This window comes from Anser brachyrhynchus (assembly GCF_964034855.1).
Source record: "Anser brachyrhynchus genome assembly, chromosome: 11".
Classification (NCBI taxonomy): Eukaryota; Metazoa; Chordata; class Aves; order Anseriformes; family Anatidae; genus Anser; species Anser brachyrhynchus.
The window spans coordinates 8,787,425-8,806,633 of record NC_137706.1 but is presented as its reverse complement, the minus strand read 5'-3'; the positions used below and the strand labels follow the sequence as shown (position 1 = coordinate 8,806,633).

General features: G+C 38.3%; 1 protein-coding gene across 9 annotated transcripts in view; it reads left to right on the top strand.

Moving 5' to 3' along the window:
- The window catches only part of SCAPER (S-phase cyclin A associated protein in the ER), a 242,691-nt gene that overhangs the window by 91,587 nt on the left and 131,895 nt on the right, over positions 1-19,209 (top strand). For 6 of the 9 annotated variants that reach the window (XM_080551341.1, XM_080551342.1, XM_080551340.1 and 3 more), the window contains 2 exons: positions 8,046-8,116; positions 12,212-12,406. In XM_080551341.1, coding sequence (XP_080407467.1) covers positions 8,046-8,116; positions 12,212-12,406 — 266 coding nt within the window. Of the gene's footprint in view, positions 1-5,266; positions 5,529-5,554; positions 7,241-8,045; positions 8,117-12,211; positions 12,407-19,209 lie in introns of those variants that run through there. The other 3 variants (XM_080551345.1, XM_080551344.1, XM_080551347.1) reach the window with 2 other exon arrangements.

Sequence of the window (19,209 nt, the reverse complement as noted above, 5' to 3'; positions counted from 1 at the left end):
AATTTTGTTACTGTTGTAATATTCTCTCTTGGCCTGATGGCTTAAGCAGACAGGAATTGACGTTGGATTTTCATACTGCTCAAGCTGTTCCAGATGTCTGAAAGCTGTTTTTGAGGCCCTCATCTCAATTTTTTTTGTAGCTCACCTGTCCCTGTGGAGGTGCTGCTGCTTTTGAGACTTGGGCAGGAGTGTCTAAAAGTGGTGGGGTTTGTTTGTTTGTTTTGTTTTTCCTGTGAGGGTGGTTGAACACTGGAATAAGTTCCCCGATGAATCTGTGGGCAACCTTAATCCTTGAAGATGCTCTAAACCTTACTGGATGTAGTCCTGGGAAGCCTTCTGTAGCTGACCCTGCTTTGAGCAGGGAGGTTGGATTAGGTGATCTCCAGAGGTTCATTCCAACCTCAGCTATTCTGTGTATTTGGCCAGTGGAAAAGATATTTCTAGGATCAGTTATGCCTGTTTTACAAAGTAATTAACCTTCTGTCTGCAGCAAACCAAAGCAAAGTTTAAAATGTCTTTGTGGCTTGCTTTATGCTCTAAGCTGTACTTGTGATTTTTTTTCCTTCCTTTTAAAGCTGAAAGGTCTGAAGTCACATGAGAGAAAGAAGTGCATGAAAACCTGTTCAGCTGTCTGTGTGTGGGCATTTGTATGGGTTTCATCAAGGAAATTGTGTTCAGTTGAGAATGCAGAGCTGTACCTTTGTTAACAGTGACAAGTAGGATGATAGAAAGCATGTATTTTTCAACTAAACATCGTAAACCTAATTACAAGTGTCCACGTTTACAAGCGTTGGTTTTGGGTTCTGACCCTGAAGTAAACTTCAGCATGGTCCCAGTTACCTAGTGCCTTGGACTGCCTATCCAAAGCAGATGACCTCAGGGCTTTTGTAGAGTGACACTTCTAGTAAGCACTAGCTGGTCAGCAGAAAAACATGCACTGTGCATCTTTCCTAGCTTTACGTAGGAAGAAAAAATGAAACAACATCCAGTTGTCAAGAAGTGCATGACAGGTTTCTTGATCAAGCAGAAGCAATGAAGCTACCATGTTTTCTTTTTAGGTAAGATAGAAAGATGTGACACAATAATAGAAATAGTTTAAGACTTAACCATGATCTGCCAAAGCAAAACACACACAGTAGAACACAGATTTGGACCACATGTAGCAGTCTCCAGAAGGTGAATTTATTTATTTACTAGTCTTAAAACTGCCTACAGATTCTTGAGTATGTTGTCACTATTGGAACCAGGGCACAGGATGGGAGGTGCAGGGCAGTCCCCATGGCCGAACAGCAGCCTTTCTCTCTGGCAAGCCAAATGGCCTGGGGGAGCCAGCCCCAGAAAAGGGGCCCTCAGCCCCCCCAACCTCCTCCTTGTCCACGTGAGGGCATCTTCCAGGCTGCTCCCAACACAGCTGCCTTTGGCCACATGTGGAACACTCCATCACAGAGGCTTGCTGAGGTCACAGTGACCACCACTGCCCCGCCTTTGCTGCGGGCCCTATAAAACAGGCCCCCTGCAGCTGGCCCACCATTCGCTGAGCATCTAGGCCCTCTGACTGCCAGCTTGTGCGGCAGGAAGGAGACTAGAAGAGCAGGGTGAGCAGCAGGCCTCCTTGGTGTGCGAAGACAGCCATGCAGTCCAGTGAAGCACCAAGAAGGAAAGCACCTGAGCAGAAGATGTGTCGTGGGCAGAGGGATAGCGCCGGTGGCACAAGAGATACCAGTGCTCAGGGGACCTCTGGCGCCCAGCACACAGACAGGTATAGGCAGTACCATTGGCACCGCAATGATGCGGGGAGCAGGCCGGCCCCTCAAACACCCAGCGACAGGGGGCCTGGGCCTTACCATAGGAGCAACGGTGATATGGGGCGAAGGCGGGAGCAGAGGCGTGCCCATGGTCCAGAGCACAGTGCTGGACCCAGTAATGGCCGTAAACCAGATGGCACTGTCGGACCCATTCATGAAAATCAAGCTGACAGTGGCATGGGACCGAGGTGTGGAACTGGACGACCCCCTGGTTCAGCACCTTGGCCTGAGAACATTCCAGACGGAAGGCACCCTGTTTGGGCAGTCCCGGGCAAGGACTGGCTTAGCCTCCTGCCCAACACCGTGGAGCCCATGGAGCTGGATCCACCAGATGTGGAGGAACGGATGGAAGTGGATCCACCTCGGCCAGAAGAGACCTGGGACTACTGCGGCATGCTACATGCTACTACATGCTCTGCTACATCTGAGAGCACCAACAGCATCACAGGAGTGCCCCGCGAGCCCCCTACTCGTTGCTCAGGCTCCATCGCAAGCATTAGCTTGGAGCCACCAAACACCACGGACATCCCACAGACTTGCCTGCAAGATGTCCCGGCAATAAACAGCTCTTGCCGATTCTCAGGGGTTGTGTGAGTGCTTCTTTTTTGGGGGTGGGGGGGGAATGGGCTAAAGTTGCGCCAGGGGAGGTTTAGGTTGGATGTTAGGAAGAACTTCTTTACCGAAAGGGTTGTTAGGCATTGGAATAGGCTGCCCAGGAAAGTGGTTGAGTCACCATCCCTGGAGGTCTTTGGAAAGACGTTTAGGTGTAGAGCTTAGTGATATGGTTTAGACGAGGACTTGTTAGTGTTAGGTCATAGGTTGGACTCGGTGATCTTGGAGGTCTCTTCCAACCTAGGTTGGAACAAGGTTGGGTCCAAGCAGAACAGAATTGGGCCCTGAAGTATTTATAGATTCTGGTTTGTACGTTTTACTTTTGGGGAAGGTAGCAGTGTGAATGAGTACAGGTGAAAGGAACATAGAGTATGTTTGAGCTACTTGTGAGTTGGTTCAGTTTTTGTTTAGTCTGTTATATTTTCTACCTTGCTTGTAGTATTCTTGTAGATAGTTTCAAGGAAGACTTTTTCCTGAAAAATTGGTGAATGAGAATTGTAGATGAATGTTTGCTCTGAGTATAACATTTTCTTCCACAGCATGAAGAAAGTTAAAGTGATTTTTTTTTTTTATTTAGATATTGCCCTTAAATAGTTGTGTGTGACATTAAAACTCAGGTAGCTATAATCATTTCCTTCTTTTGAGCCTAATAGCACCACTGTAATTTTTAAACTTTTTGCCAGTGATGAATTCTTGTTTTTAAAATTTCTTCAGTAAATCATATATTGAGCTTTTTGCACAAAGAATGTGGTGATAATTGTTTGATGGAAAAATGCCCTGTGGAAAGGAACTTGTGGCTAATGAGAGTCTGGCAGAGCCAGATCCTTTATCTCTTGACCCTTGTCTTGGCACATATGTCGGTGTCAGTGAGCTCTGATTCATTTTATGCTGATCTTTCAATATGTATTTTGTCCCAGAGGAACAATACATCAATATTATGAATTAGGACAGTTCGTACTCGTTCAGGGGCTGTGTAAATCAGGCCAAAGGTTCAGGTAGCCTCAGCTGATCCTGCAACTTATGTGCAAAGCAGAATTTTATCTTCGTGTTGTTTTTTTTCTGCTTGTAATATTCAGAGATCCTGCACTGGCAGCAGTAGTGTGAGATTTAACATTTTATATTACATACTGTTACTAATTATGGGATTTTTTTTTTCTGCAGGAACAGTGAAGATATGGCCATTTGCTAGAGTTAGTGTTACACAGGCTTATTAAATTTCTGGACTCATTTGTTCCGTTTGTGTATCCTTGCTTATTTGATTTCTTTATTTGCTTGTGTTCTTGCTATTTAACTTTTCCACTGAAAGACTTTTGCATTTTACATAGAGCTCATGGATAAGAGGGCAATGATGATAGGAATTGCAATCCAAACCTTCTAATTCCTTAAGGGAAATACATAATTCCTGTCAGTAAGAAACAATACCATAAGAAGGAGGGAAGTTTCTGGAACAGTAGGTAGCACTTCTGTAACGTGTGTTGGAGCAGCATGCACCCTTGTATCAGATCTGAGATTCTAGTTATGAATACAGATCAATGACATGAGAAAATCCACCTCAAAACGTGATGACAACAGTTTAGATGAGGTATGGAACAATAACACATTTCATCCGTTGCATTTAAGGTATTCCTTCACAGAATTCATCAATCTGCAGCAGACTGTGTGTTTTTGGATGGACTAACAATGCAGTTGACTTTGTGTGCTATTACAATTGTGAAAAAAACAGTAGTCTGATATTCTGTCTCGAAAATTAAATTGCCGTTCCAAACCCATGGCCACAAATCGCCCATTACAGGCACCTATTGTATCTTGCCCTATTTGGAAAGCTGTGATCATTCTGGTAGAGGACTTCAGAAGTTTTTCCTTTTAAATTATTTGATACGCCCAGCATGAAACTTGAGGTGCTGCATGCTGCAGTGCACCACACACAGATTTTATTTACAAAATCTAAACCATGGTATTAGTGACAGTTAAAATGTCTCAGAAGCTTGACATCTAAATGTTAACAAAATGTAGGGTACCTTTATAACTTAAGGGATGTGTCAAAAACTGGAAAATCTTGTATGTGTAACTGTTCCGTTATTTGTTTAAAATCATTTTGGCTCTCAACACATAGAAGTCACTTGTAGATTAAGCATTTCAGTGTAAGGAAACACATTTTATTGGTTGAAAGGTACCTGGCACACTTTAGAGAGCCTGCAGAATAATCCACTCCTTTAGCAAGAGCCTGGTGCAGTAAGTAGGTTTTGCAGTGTGTGATGAAAGAGATGAAACTTGGCTCTCTTTGGCCAAGCTAGGAGGTCTACGAGTCATGACTGAAAGCCTTGTGTGTAAGCGCTAGCAACGTTGGACCTGACTGTAACTGGCGATATAATGTGAAGGGAAAGGTATTCTTTAAGACTCCTTAGTTTCAGACCTTGAACTTTGTTGAAATGAATGGGACACAGTCTAGTGCTGTTATGTGAATACTGGGCCAGTTATATTCTGGATGAGACTGTGACAGTAATTTGTTTAAAAAAAAATTCCATGCAAAATTCATTGCTGTAATTCAGGCTGGGATGGAAAAACATGGAGAGTTTTGACTATATCCATCCTTGAAAGTAATTTCTCCAGTTTTTTTGCATTGTACAGTTGTAAATGCAATTTTTCTTACTATAGAAACTTTTAAGAAGAGCTGATTTATAGCAATATTATACATTTCAATATGTTTCTTCATTTAAGGGGTTGAATGTAATCAGTATCATCCAGTTGCTTCCTCCAGGGAAACATCTTACTTGATGTGAACTTCAATTACTTGAACTTCAGACAACCAGGTCTTATCCATGCCTCATTTTTGCAAAAATGTTTCTTAGGATGGAAAAACGCATCAGCTGGAGCTAGTAAGAGAGATTGCGGAGTACAGATTGGTGAAATGTGGGACTAGTCCTGCAGTATAGACCCTGCTCCTTACATGGAGGAAGAGAGGTGACATTGCTCATGCCCTGTGTAAGAACTGGAGGGAAAGAAAAGAACGGTTCATTACCCAGTTGTGTCCTCAGATTCTTCCAGAGAGGTGAAAAGAAAGAAAATTGAACATTTTTATAATTTCTGCTGAAGATCGGATGATAAACAAAGGTACTGAAACAATAGAGATATGTCTGTCTCAGTGAGAACAGAAATGGCTGCTCTTAAGAAATATAAAGCTGATTTTCACACTTCTTTCATCAAAAAAGAAGAGAGATGTGAGGGGTGATTGTTAGTGTAACAGAAGGCTTTTGAAAATAGTTTATCGGTAGCCTTTTTTGGGAGATATTAACGCTTCAGCATTTTGTGACAGGAAGTCTTCACAAATCATAAACCCGGTGTGTTTGATATTTAATTACCAGACAGAGGAAATGGACCTCAAGTATAAAATACGACTGGCTCCCTGAATGCTTCAAAACTGTGCTGCTTTATATATTTCATATTGGCAACTTAATAGCTAATGAGATGATCATCTTTTGTCGCTATTGTTCTTTCCTTAAAATTCAGTAAAAGCCTAGTAGGTAATGCCCTTCACATGTCGCTGCATCCCTGTGCCTCGGCTAGCAGTGCTGGTATTGTACAGTTACACACAATATATCCATAACCATCGAACAGCGCTCCTGTGTTGTCACTGCTTGTGAGTATAGAGGGACAAAAGCAGAAAGGAAGTACTCTTCTAATAACCAGAGGCATTTGTTAGCAGAAAGAGGGAAAAGCCTGGAACTCTGATTGCTGATGAAAGATGGAACTTCTTGGCCCATACATTGAAGAAGTTGTTTAAGAAAAATTAGCCCTTGCCACGCATTATTTGCTTTTAAGTCCGCAACACACAGTGTTTATGTGAGTTTTCTTGTCTCTACACGTATGCCTTACATAGAAAGTGCCTGAAAACTTGCTTTTATCTTTACAGGTGACTTGTTCAGACATTTCCCAGTTCTTAGATGATGGATTGTTTTTTGTGTTGTTGTTTTTTTTTTTTGTAGAATCTAGGGACAGTAACGTTTTTATCCATCTGTCCTCTTTTAGTTCTGACACACCGGTATTTGTTTGTAAGTCTTTTCACTGCAAGTTCTGTGTGCCTTTGCACTCAACTGTAAGCATTGCACCTCTTACATTTTCAGAATGTAAATTATTTCAGAGTAGAGACTTCGGTGATTGAAATTCTTCAGTTCTCACAACCATGACATAGAATTGGTCCACAGTTCAAGCTTTTTAGTAGATAGGAAGTTTTAATACATTTGGTAGCTGAATCATTTTTTTCCTGAATGATGCTAAATTGATCTTAATATATTAATTTGTACCTGTTGTTTTCGCTTATGTAGCATTTCAAAAATTCATTATCAAGCAAATAATTTTTAATTTGCCGCAAATAATTTTTAATTTGCCTTAAAATTAAAGGCCTCGTTCTGTAGAACAGCCAGTGATGCAAACCAGCTGGACAATTGCTTGATTAAAACAGGTTTACAGCTGCTTTACATAACCAGCACAATGTAAAACAGCTGGACCGCGTTAGGGAATCTGGCCTAAGTACTGCTAAAAACTGAACTGAACAATTCTGAAATTCAGGAATGATCTCTGTGATCTGTGAAGGAACTGTATTCAATTAGTTCATTCATTTGCCTGGCTTCATCAAGCTAAATAATCTTGAAACTTTTATTTAGATCTGTGCTAGAGAGTACTCTTGTCATAGTTAGTGTTTTGTCTTACTTGCTCATATTTTTGTTAATTGAATGCTCTGATTTTCATGTTGGAGGAATAAAAAACAAAATAAAACAAACAAACCAACTTGGAAATTACCCTTGAGCAGATATCGAAGATTAAATGTAAGTGTGTCACGTTGGTTCAGGCTAACAGAAATTTAGAGCCTTGCAAAGATAACTCTTAATAAGTTAAGAAATTGCCCCAGACAACATTGAGACCTGAAATCATCATAACTGTGGGCATTTAAACTGATCTTGGAAGCATAGCTGTTAAGTGCATTTCATATAAGCAACAGACCAGTGCTTTTGAGAATAAATTTGAGATCTTGAGCGGACAGTCTCATGCTCTGGAAATATTTTTATTTATTTATTTATTTTTCCTTCTTCCTTTGCCTACCTAAATGTAAGTGAACTAAATCTGAATTGAGTTTTGTTTTTCCCCATCTTTCTTGGCAGAAAATATCTTAATCTACTGGTAGGGTTGTTAGAACAGTTCAAGGAAAAGTGAATGATTTTATTTTTATTTTCTGAGAAAGATATCCCTTGTTTTAATTCTGTAATAACATCTCATTATTATTGAACAGTCATTCAAGAGCAGACTTTTTAAAATTTATATGGAAAACTGGTATTGTATCTGACATCTCTGTAGTGATGTGATTTTCAGTGGCACTGAGCATTTGCAAGTAGGTTATCCTTGTTGAACGAAGTCTGTAGTTCTTGACTTTTTTTTTTTTTTCATTTTCTGTGTGTCTTCTAGCATCATCCTCATTCTGAACTGTTGAATATATATTTGGAATGTAAAATTTTATGAACTTTTAAACTTACTAATTGTGCCCATGTCAGTATATTACAAGATGTGATATGTGCATTTCAGAATGCTGTATCTAATGAAAAGCATTATTTTTGATGAAAAATGCTTCTCCCATAGGAAAATCCAAATGGCAGGCTGGCGGAAAAACAAAGAGGGTGACTCAAGGAACACACAAGGCTGCAAAACAGGTATCTGCTCATTTTTTATTGTGATTATGACATAAAATTTACAACACAAAAGTGATTTTTGATACCATTGATGCATTATTTGCTGAATAATACATACAAAAGTGCACATATCGTATTTTCAAAGGATATGAGTTGCAAAGTTAAGCATTCCAAAGTTTTAAAATGCCAGAATTTACACTGCCTTCCTCAGTCTTTATTTTTGGCATTTCTTAACCTCTGGGTGTGTGGCTTTTTGACATTAAAGTTATTTTAATCCAGTGCAGTTCAACAATCAACTAATTCTTCCTGTAAGTGTGGTGCTTATACAAAGGCTACCATTCTGCCAAATTTCCGAAATTAAGGAAATGCTTTATTTTCTTATGAGTTAACAGCTGAGAAGTTTTTGTTTAAAGTTTCAGTGTATAGTATTTTGGGAAGAAAAAAAATCAGGCCAGGTGAGTAAAATTTCAGAGAGTTCCAACTGGGAAACAAGTCCTAATGATGAGTATCAAGAAGAAATGGTGGTGCTTCATGTTCTTCCTGTGTGAGTGATAGAGTTGTATTATATTAATAAAGTAATACCTCGGTATTTATTCGTGTTTAATATTTTAAACATTTCTTTGATTAATGGATTCAGCTGCTAGTATGTCTATAGCCATCAAACGTTTTGAGCCAGGCTTTCAGATTTTGACAATATAGCACATAGAAGCTGGTCTCTTTTTTTGAAAAAAGATGTTCTGCTTCTGTAGGGATGTTTGCATCCTTAAAACATAGGCATGTTAACTTCCCAGATTAGTTTAGCAACTTGTCCCTCCTTTCTTACTGGTATCTTACAAACACTGTCCTAGTTTACTTGTTCTGTGAAGGTGGGATTTTAATGAGGTGGTTGGGGCTCCAAGTTGATTTACCCTCACAGAACCTTTTGGATAAGAGTAACGTGCTACGCAGTGGGAGTTCCATCTGTTTGAGTCATTTGTGATCACGTCAATACTGCGTTTTCAAAAGAATACTTTATTGTTAGTCAGTGGCTCTGTGTGGGACTGTTGTATTAAAGCTATATTGCAGGAACATAATGTATTCCTAGTAGGCCCAATTGAGGTTTGAAATGGACTGCTGAGTGCTTGTGTATCTTGGCACTTTAATTTGGCATCCAGCACTTCTTTTTCTCCTGTATTTTAGGCACTGAATACTGCTTTAAAATGGTGGATTTCTTCTTTTTTTGCCTTTGTTGAGCCTTCAGATTTCATTTTCCTCTACATACAAATGGGACACTAGGCTCAAGAACATAAATGTACAAAAACTCTCTCATATGATCCTGTCAACCTCATCTTCCTCTCACCAGGGTGCTGGCATGTCTACTTTCAATAAATTTTGGCATCCTGAGAATAAATACACACTTGATACTTCACAGAACTCCAAGGCAACTTAGTGAAATTATTTTGGGGAAAAATAATAATTTAGTTTTAATCACTTTCTTCATCCACATTGAGTTACTTGAGATGTGAGGAAGACTATCCCCATGTTTTTTAACTTAAAAAACAGCATACCTTTTCTGCAGTTGAAACTTTTGAACTATTAGTGCAAGTGAGATAGTATGAACTAGCCTATCAGAATCTATGACATTTTTGAGTGGGTTTTGTTGCTTTAGTGAGGAGAAGCATCAGGGTAGGCCTGCTAGATCATGTCTGTATAAGCCATCCATTCAAAAGGATGCTTGCAGATAAAGATTCTGCTGAACAATGTGTATATTAACTCAGAGATCCTGGTAGTGTTTGGTGCCTGCATTAAACATTTGTACAGAATATAGCAGTCCATATAAAATATTAATTGTGTCTTTATGGTAAAAGTAGTCTTTGTTATCGTCAGCTGTAACTCTTAAATTTTAGTTAGCAATGGCTTGCATTTCAGTAAAGTGGGTGCCAGTCAAACTTAGTTAAGTTTGAAAATAGCTTTTGGAGTTTGATCTTCATGGAGTATCTGGAGACTGATGTGGCAAACATTGGACATGATTTGGGTTCCTGTCTCATCCCCTTCTGTTTCGTTGAGTGGTAGATGCCAAGCTGTGACAAATTCAAATGCATAGTGTTAGAACTGACATGCGTCGGGAATTTTAAATATTCTTTTTACTGCCTAACCACCAACTCAGTGCTTTCCTGCTTCCGCGATTTTGTTTACAACAGATTTTGTAGTTTGGTGGTTTGTATCTTGTCAAAGGTGTACTGCTGGCATCAGTTCTCCTGTTTCAAATTAGGGAAGAGTTACTCCTGCAGGGGCTTTGGAGGCACAGCTTCTGAAAAAGCGTAATCTACCAATTAGTGAATATGTGCCTCATTCTGAGTTCTTGTTGGAGAGCTGACTCTCTGGTACGTGGTTGAACTTGGAGTGACTCAGATGTTTGGTGGAATGTTCTGTGATTCAGCTGTTCTTACTGTTCTCATTGTCCTTCGGTATTTTAGTAGAAACACAGCAAGGTGTCAGATCTTGCAAAATAATTATACTGGTTGCTGTGGTGGGACCTCAGGTCCATAAACTAGAACTGCTTCAGACTTGTTTTACTACAGGAGTACCGAAGTACTTCCCATCTGGGAAAGTAAACTAGAACAAGTACTAGAGAAGGAAATGGTTTGTAAATATACTCCCCTGCCTATTTTGCTGAGTCTGGAGGAGGGAGGAATCTTTTCTCATTTCTCTCTTTGTAGTTAATTAGCTTTCTGTGACTACCTTGTGTCTTCTGACTACCTCCACAGTGCTGCTTTGGGTATGTGGGAAACTTGAACTTACATTGCAATTTACTTTTATAGATGATAAATAGGGGTTAAATTTGCCCTGATGTTCTAATTTTATTTGCATCTTTTCCTGCACACACACAGGCAAAAAGCAGACTACTGTAGCTATGTAGTTAATACAATACCTCTATCACAAATGGTACACAATTGGGATTTATGTTGGGTTTCCTGGAGGTTCTTCTCTGACGTGGTAGCTTTTCCTTTTTGTTGTTATGGGAGAGAATTTCAATAATAAGCTCAGTGTCATGGGACCAAGGTCTGCCTTGGTGTTCTCAGCCAAATGGGCGTGCTTCAGAATCGTTTGGAATATGCTTTGTAGATGGGTGACAGCACGTATCTGTCAAGGAGTAACTGTCTCCATGTGACTAAGCTGAAGACACAAGGTGAACAGATACAGAACACTGAAGTGGTATAACGGTACTTCCAAGCAGGTATTTGTGATCCCTCTCTATGCCAGCTTTCATGCAGACAGTTGGATGCTCTCCCTCTGCTCTCACAGCATTTAGCATGTTGGCAGTCCTCAGCATCTGTGCAGCAAAGTAGTACTAAATCAATTAGTCTGCATATTAACACTGAAAATCAAACAACAGATTTGTTGCAGGAAAAGCTGTTAAATTACAACTTAGAGCAGCATGAGGACAATTTTAGACTTGGCATAAATAGAAGCAGCTTGATTCAGTGGCACAGCACTTGCAAGGGTTGAATTGAGCTTGCAGTGTTAGCAGTATGGTGAGTGGAAATCTTCGTGCAAGCAGTCTTCTCGAGTAGGAAAGCTTCCCTTTGTAACTCATTCGGTGCTTGCTGGCATCTTCTCTGAAGTGTAGCCATAACATATTGATCAAAGGGCTAGCCACACAAGCATTTCTCTGATGTTACTGCTCACAGATTAGAATGAGAGCTTAAAAACAGTAAGTTGTATGTGATGCCCTGGTAGTAATTTAACTATGGTGGAACATTGCTGGTTTGATAACTAGTAAAATTTTAATTTCATTTTTGGATGTACGTATTTGTCACAGTAAGTACTATGGGGTATGTATGTAGTCAGAAAATGTAACTTTATGGTTTGCAAAAGAGAATATCATGCATTGTGCAAAGTGAATGTCGAGTTAAAATGTTAAAGAAACCAAGTGGTTCTACATATCGGTTGCATTTGTTTAAGATGAAAAAATTTATTTTAAAAACTTAAATCAGTGGGATGCTGTAGTCTTCAGTGGAAAAATGTCTTCTTTACAAATGTTTAAATATGTTTGAAAAAATGCACTGCACAGAAGCCCAACCCCTTACTGTACTTCTGTTTGTTCTCCTTTTCCTTTGTATCTTGTTTCTTTAGAACACTGCCATAGACTGTAAATTAACAGCAGCAGCTGGAGATAAAAACTTTGACAAAAGCCCAACAAAAACAAGACAGCCTCGAAAAGTTGATCTGCGAGCTCGATACTGGGCATTTCTTTTTGACAATCTTAGACGGGCAGTTGATGAAATCTATGTTACATGTGAATCGGATCAGAGTGTAGTAGAATGCAAGGTAAGCCTTCAGCTGTTCTTTCTGCCTATTATCAAATGACACCTACTGCTGTTTTTCACTCTTTACAAAAAAGCCAGTAACGAATTAGAGCATCAGAAGTATGTTATTCCATGCATTTATATAATGGAGGCTTGTAAATAGTAAAACTGATGGCATATTTCTTTAGATTTAAGAAGATGCTTTCATCTTAGGCAGTGACTAATTTTAAAGTGTATAAAACTTAATGATATATAATCATATTGTTAGATCTCAGTTTTTTAATCAAATCAATATCTGTCTTATCAAGTTCTCATTTTATTATTTTTTCCAGCTGAATGCTGATTTTTTTTTTCCTTTTTTCCCCCCGTCATGTTCCCTACTGTAGGTGGCACTGTTGAGATTCAGCCTTTTTCCCATTCTTTGGCTTGATGTTAAGTTCCTTAATTATACATTGCTCCCTTGTTTCAGTGAATTAGTTATCACTCTTCTAATTCACTCTGTGGTGATAAGAGAGTGATGAGTGGTCAAGCATAGACAATATCTGGTTGGGATGTAAGGTATTTTTCCTAATTTTGGGTAACCTGTATTTGTAATAAGATGTAAAACATGCACAGGCTATGATGACTTTCTAGTAGATCCATAGAAAGACCATTGTCATTTAGTACATATAATTTACTTTTTAGAAATGGAGTTCATTTCTAGCATTAGTAGAAGCCGGAAGCATACATTTTCAAAGAATTGTGAAAGATAAGATTTTTTTGGTTTTCATATTAAACATAGCTGAAAACTCAAAACATTCTGGAAACGATTATCTAATCACTGTAAAAAAAATTATATCAATTTAAGTAAACCATTTTCTTATCATATGTATCTAGTTCTCTACTGTAATCAGGCACAGCCAAATTGACTTTGAGATTAGCGTGCAAGTACGTTTCATTGAAAGCAGGTTTGAAAACTGAACAGTAGCTAGAGGCTTCCAAACCGTTGGTTACTCTAACACAATTTAACATGTTGTTACTGAACTGTCTTCCTGCTCAGGAAACTTCTCTGAAGAATTTTTTTGGTTTAAGAAAATCAGTCAGCCTTGCATTATAATTAGATTACCATTTTAAACTTCTGTGACTGAAAGAACAGAAGTGTGTTTGTGTCATTATCACATATTTTAGGGGTTAGATATCATTCAGCATTTTAATCATGCTACTTGATCTGTTCTCAGATGGAGATACTACATAGCCTAAGTGGAAAGTCTTCGTTTTCGTAGACACTGGATGATGATGTGTGTATCCAGGGGCATCAGATTACTTGTTTGTGAAACATGGGTGGAAAAAAAACAAACAAAAATGAGTAAACAAGGGTTTCCAGTGTTAGATGTTGTAAAACTTGTAAAACATTTATGTTGCTTTTACTTTTAAAAGATGTTTTCTTTTTTAGCACAAAGAATGTGCCCTAACTGAGCAGCTGGAATATTCATTTGTGACATGGTGTTTTGTTTGTGACATGTTCTCTTAAAGATTGCTGTTAAATGTAAATCAGTACTCGGCCCCCCCTTCGGACAGGAGGAGTTCAGGTCATTCTTAGGCTTTTTTCATTTTCAGTATTGCAGTACTGGTCTCCTGAATATTTTAAGACGAAAATTCTGCTTACAAACTTTCATTAAAGCTCATGCTACAAATAAGAACGGAATAGCTTTACTTCTATGTTCTTTTTTTTTTTTGAAACTTTTTATAGTGTGTAAAAAATACCTGTTGGTTAAAATGTTACCAAAAAAATACCAACAGACAAATCAGCTCAGTTGAAAATGGTTTAATGTATTTCTGCTGTAAGTAAAGAACTGAGAGGATTTTGATAAATAAATCCATATTGCTACATTTTTCTATTTACTTTTCAAACTTATTTAGCAGAATATCTTGTTAACTCTTTTTGTGAAGTACTATTTTTATTTTTACTGCTGAACACGTGAGAAACACTATTAAATAAGGATCCAAACTGGTTAAGTTTGTTAAATCTTAGGTTTTTTTAAAGGACTTCGAAAAATCCTTTCTATTGAGATAAATCTATGATATAAAAAACAATTCACATTTCAACTTCTAAGTGATACCTCCTCAACTTTGTCTTGGTCAAATGGGCACGTGCTGTTCGATTTAAACATTGCAGTTGTATGAAGGTCATATTAAAAGATATTTGTAAAAACGAAATGTGACAAATTCAGGCATTTAAAACCTTCACATTAACCCAGTATAAAGGTGTTTATTTTTGATTTTGTACTTTTTGCTCCTTTGTAGCGTTACAGTTGGTATAGTTGTATTGATTATGTTGTCACTGGAGATAATGTTTGATGCTCCCAAATCGGAAAGGGCTCTGGTGGCTGCTTGTGGTTGAAAATGCAGACGAAAGATTTGTGGTAAGGATACAAACAGTGGAAGTGTGTGTAAGATCAGCAGTGGCGGTGTGTATTTTCTCTCAACTTTGGGCACTGTTGTAGGTGGTAATTTGCTATTGATTTAACTGTGAGAACTCCCAAACTGTTTGCATAGATATGGCTTTGTTGCTTTGCTTTTAAAGATATAACAAAAATCGTTCAATTATTTGTAAAAGAAATAAAGGATCTTCAAGTTTTTCTCTGCATGAATCAGTTTGTCCAGTGATGCTATAGTCTAATAGATCTGACAGTGATTAGCTATAGTGTCTAATAGATTTGTGTATAACCTTGGGCATTTCAAAATGTGAATGCACTGGATATTTTATACGTTAGCTAGGTTTCTGTCTCTAATCTTTATATGAAATTTTATTGCCTAGTATTTTGTAGTTTTGGATGGTGAGCTTAGGCACAAAAATACTAGTAATGCCAAGTACCCTTTGCATCTCTTTCTGTCTCCTAGAAGGAATTAAGCCCCAAATTATCTGGGGATGGAATAAGGCAGATTTCATTGCCAGTGGAATTTTGGTTAATCTAACAGAACTTCTGCTGCGATTGATTGATGGTCTTAGGTGTCTCAGCAATTGGCTTCGGGGAGAAGAGTTATATATATGCATAAAGTGTGTGTGTGTGTATGTGATAGAGTTTGAGCAACTGGATCCAGTAGCTAAGTATACTTTAAGTCTAGGAGATTCTCAACTACTTGAAATTTAACGGATGTCTTTTTTTTTCCTCCTATGATGAATTAATGGCTTCAGCTGCTTTTTGTTTCAAAAAAGTTGCATTTCATGATGTTAAAAATTTAGTTCAATGTTCTTTTTAAATTTCTGTTGGACATCACTTAATACTTGTACAAGCTTTTATCTTTCCACCTAGCCTTTACTTGTATATTTGTACAAGATTTTGAGCAGGATAGTTTCTCTCCTTGTTTGTAATGCTTACATACATTGTTAAATCAGTCCACCTTGGGTACAGTTCAATTAAAAAAGTTTTATTCTTCTTGAGATTTTTGTGCCCTCCTACAAAGTGGAAAAGTACAAGATATACTGTAAAGAGGTGGATAAAGCCTTAAGGAAAAGTCTTGACATTTTGTATGGCAGTGTTACGTGGAAGAACCAGCTGAAACAATGTTAGTGAAGGCCTTCCAAGCAGGGGGATATCTGTGAGTGATTTACCATAGTTTCAGTTGATTGAAGGCCTCCCTGAAGGAGAGAGGAACTTCTTTCATTAGGGGCTCTTACTGAGAATGCCTCGTGAGGGCTGGTTTTGGTTCAGGATATGCTAATTCTTATGATTTCAATCTCTCTGCGTGCAGACTGAGACCCGTAGTAATCCATGCTGATTACTGGATTTCAAGACAGCTAAGAAAATAAAACTGTTTCTAAATGTGTTGGAGCTGAAGGTAGAAAAAAACCCAAGGCTTTCCTAACTTCAGTGAAAGGAATCTACAAAGATTCAGTATAATGGTCAAGTGGATCCAGACCAGATCTTGACTGCATTTTCACTCATAAGAGCTGATTCAACCCTGTCCATCTTACTTTTTGGAAGATAAGGTTTTATATTATTTATTTCTTTTCATACATTTCAGTTTTCTAGCTGCGTGTACCTGGTTCCAGGGAAGTGGTGGTAGGGGCAGAATACAGAATCTGAGTTTGTTACTTCTGACTTTTGAGGAGAAATGATTTGTTATACGTGAATTTCTGTTCTTTCCTTGTAGTGTTGCAAATCCCAAGAAAGGTGTCCCAAGAAGGGTTATGAAGCATCTTGTTTCCTCTACGCAGGTCTCTGAGTGTTCTGTTTAGATACATTATTCTTGTTAGAATGTCCTGGTTTCCTTTGACTCTGAGTGGAAAAAATATCTTGGCTTTCCAAAGAAATTGAAAAAACAGAAGCAAAACCAAGCTTGTGCAGAATACAAGGGTTTTTTTGTTGTTTGTTTGTTTGTTTTTGTTTAATTATGGTTTATTCAGCATCTCTTGCTTTCTACATCTAAGTTCTTATCAATGCTAATTATGGCTCTATCGGGGGGTCATCTATTAACTGTATTTCTGTCACTTTCATAACCATTTTGGTTATTGATTTAATACCTGGTTGTACAGGTGTCTTCATTTTTTGAACATCTAGGGGAACATTTCCTGTTAGAAGGAGAATTTCAGCATGAAGTAACGTCTATTTTGTATGACGGAATATCTTTTTATTCAGTAAAACCAAGGTGATTCTGAGTTTCCCTGAAAGCCTAAGACAGTGATTTATGTCTTAAAACATGTATAATTCTTTTTATGTTTCTCACAAGACTGAGTCTTTCAGATCAATAGAGTTTTATGGAACATACATTTTGAAACATTCTCAAATTATTTGAGAAGGTCTAACTCTGCAGTTGGAATATGTCAGGAGTACGGCAGTCTGCTGCTTCTATCTTGTTTTAAAGAAAATGCTATTTTTCCTAGAGTGAAGTTGTTTAGGAAGAGTTATGTGTATATTTCTTTCTAAATAAATACCTTGTGGCTGTGTTGTGACAGCCAATGCCAAGTGAAAATCTGTTCTGTGACCATTCCTCTTGCCTTTTTTTTGGACACTTAAATTTTCATTATTGTCATCTTCTGCAGATGGATCAAAATCATTGAAGCTAACGGTAAAGGATAGGAAAACCAGGTAGTGATTGGGCGTTCAGCCTCACAGATGGAAGTAGTTGAGATATTTCAGGATAATAATTTATTGTTTTTAGAGCAGATTTAGAATAGATAGCCAGCTACTGAAAGCCACTGTCTCTTCAGACTGGCGGTCTGGATGATCCCATTCCTGGCCCTTTGTGCTTGATAACATATATACTGCTTTTGTGTAAATAAGTTGTGTGCTTTAAGTTCTTGCATGTGTCCTCAGGCATCTGGAGGAAGGTTGTTTCCATAGCAGTGACACTTCTTAGGAACACATCCAGGCAGGTGTTGAATATCTCCAGAGAAGGAGACTCCACAGCCTCTCGGGGAAACCTCTCCCAGTGCTCTGTCACCCTCACAGTACAGAAGGGTTTTCTCATTTTCAGATGCAACTTCCCATGCTTCAGTTTGTGCCCGTTGCCTCTCGTCCTGTCACTGGGCACCACTGAAAAGAGTCTGGGCCCATCCTCTTGACACCCTCCCTTCAGATATCTATATACACAAATATTCATATATTCATATATTTATATACATCTTTGTTTAATCTAACCCAGAGCTGGCTTTAAGTGCTTGTAGTTCCAAGTACAAAGGAATCTACAAGGAAGCCATTTTGTACTGAATTACTGAAACACCTGATTAACATTAAAAACATAAATTGAAAGAAAGAAGGAACCTATGTTGCCAGCTAAAAATGTACTGGAGTACCTGAAAATGGAATTTGTTCTGCTGAATACATAATCTAAAATAAATTAAATTAAATAAATAAATAAAATAAATTAAAACAAAGCATGCTTAATTTGTAAAGTAAATTGTGCATTTCTAGCCATGAGAATAAGCTGCAGTATAGATGTTGTGACTGAGTTAATCTCTCACACTTTTTCTACAATTTTAAATTGTAGTGACTTTAAAAACATGCTGTCTTCTGTACTTTTCTCTTTCTATCTTTTCCCCTTCCTTGTTTGAGAATAGGAGGATAAGTGGAGATGAAGTTTCAAAGCAGCTGCATGATTTCCAAGCAAAGTGAACCTCTGGTTTTAAATCAACCTGGCTAGGACCCAAGTCGAGATGGTTCCGATTCAGGAATACAGGATTATTCTGATACAGCTATGCTATTTATAGAGCCTTTCTGATTGGAAAGGCATTAATATGATCAACTGAAGAGTGTAGAAGCACAACTTAAATATATATATGTACATAAAAACTGAAGCAATGGTTAAGAACTGGAGAAAAGGAAAAGCACAGAAAAAAAGCTTTTTAATGTGCAGGACTGTGAATCAGAATGATGGAGGAAACAGGAGCTGTATTGTGTGTGTTTTTAGTTGTGTGTCACTGATTTTTCATTTAACTGTTGTTTTTTAACAGTACTGCTTTCTTTTTTAGTTTGAACTGGTTCTTTAAAAATTGTGTGGGATAGATATGACCTTGAAAAATAATGGGATTTAAAATTGTTTTGACTCTAGTGCAGCCATACTCTACCCCATAAAGGTTCCTTTTTGTCAGCACCTTCTCAAGTGGTACGAGTTTCCACTGCTTCAGCACCACAGGGTATATCTGCTACACGCAGTACCGCAGGTAAGCTAGAGAGCTGTATTGATGTCCAAGACCCCAGAGCCCCATGCGCCGGTATTGTGTGTCAGTAGGACAAAGGGATGGCGCCAACCGTCCTGCAGTATGCGCCAGTAACTAGAATTAATTACAAACCAATCGAATCCGTTGCAGCCAATTGGTAAACTAATTGGTAATTTTAGCTGTAC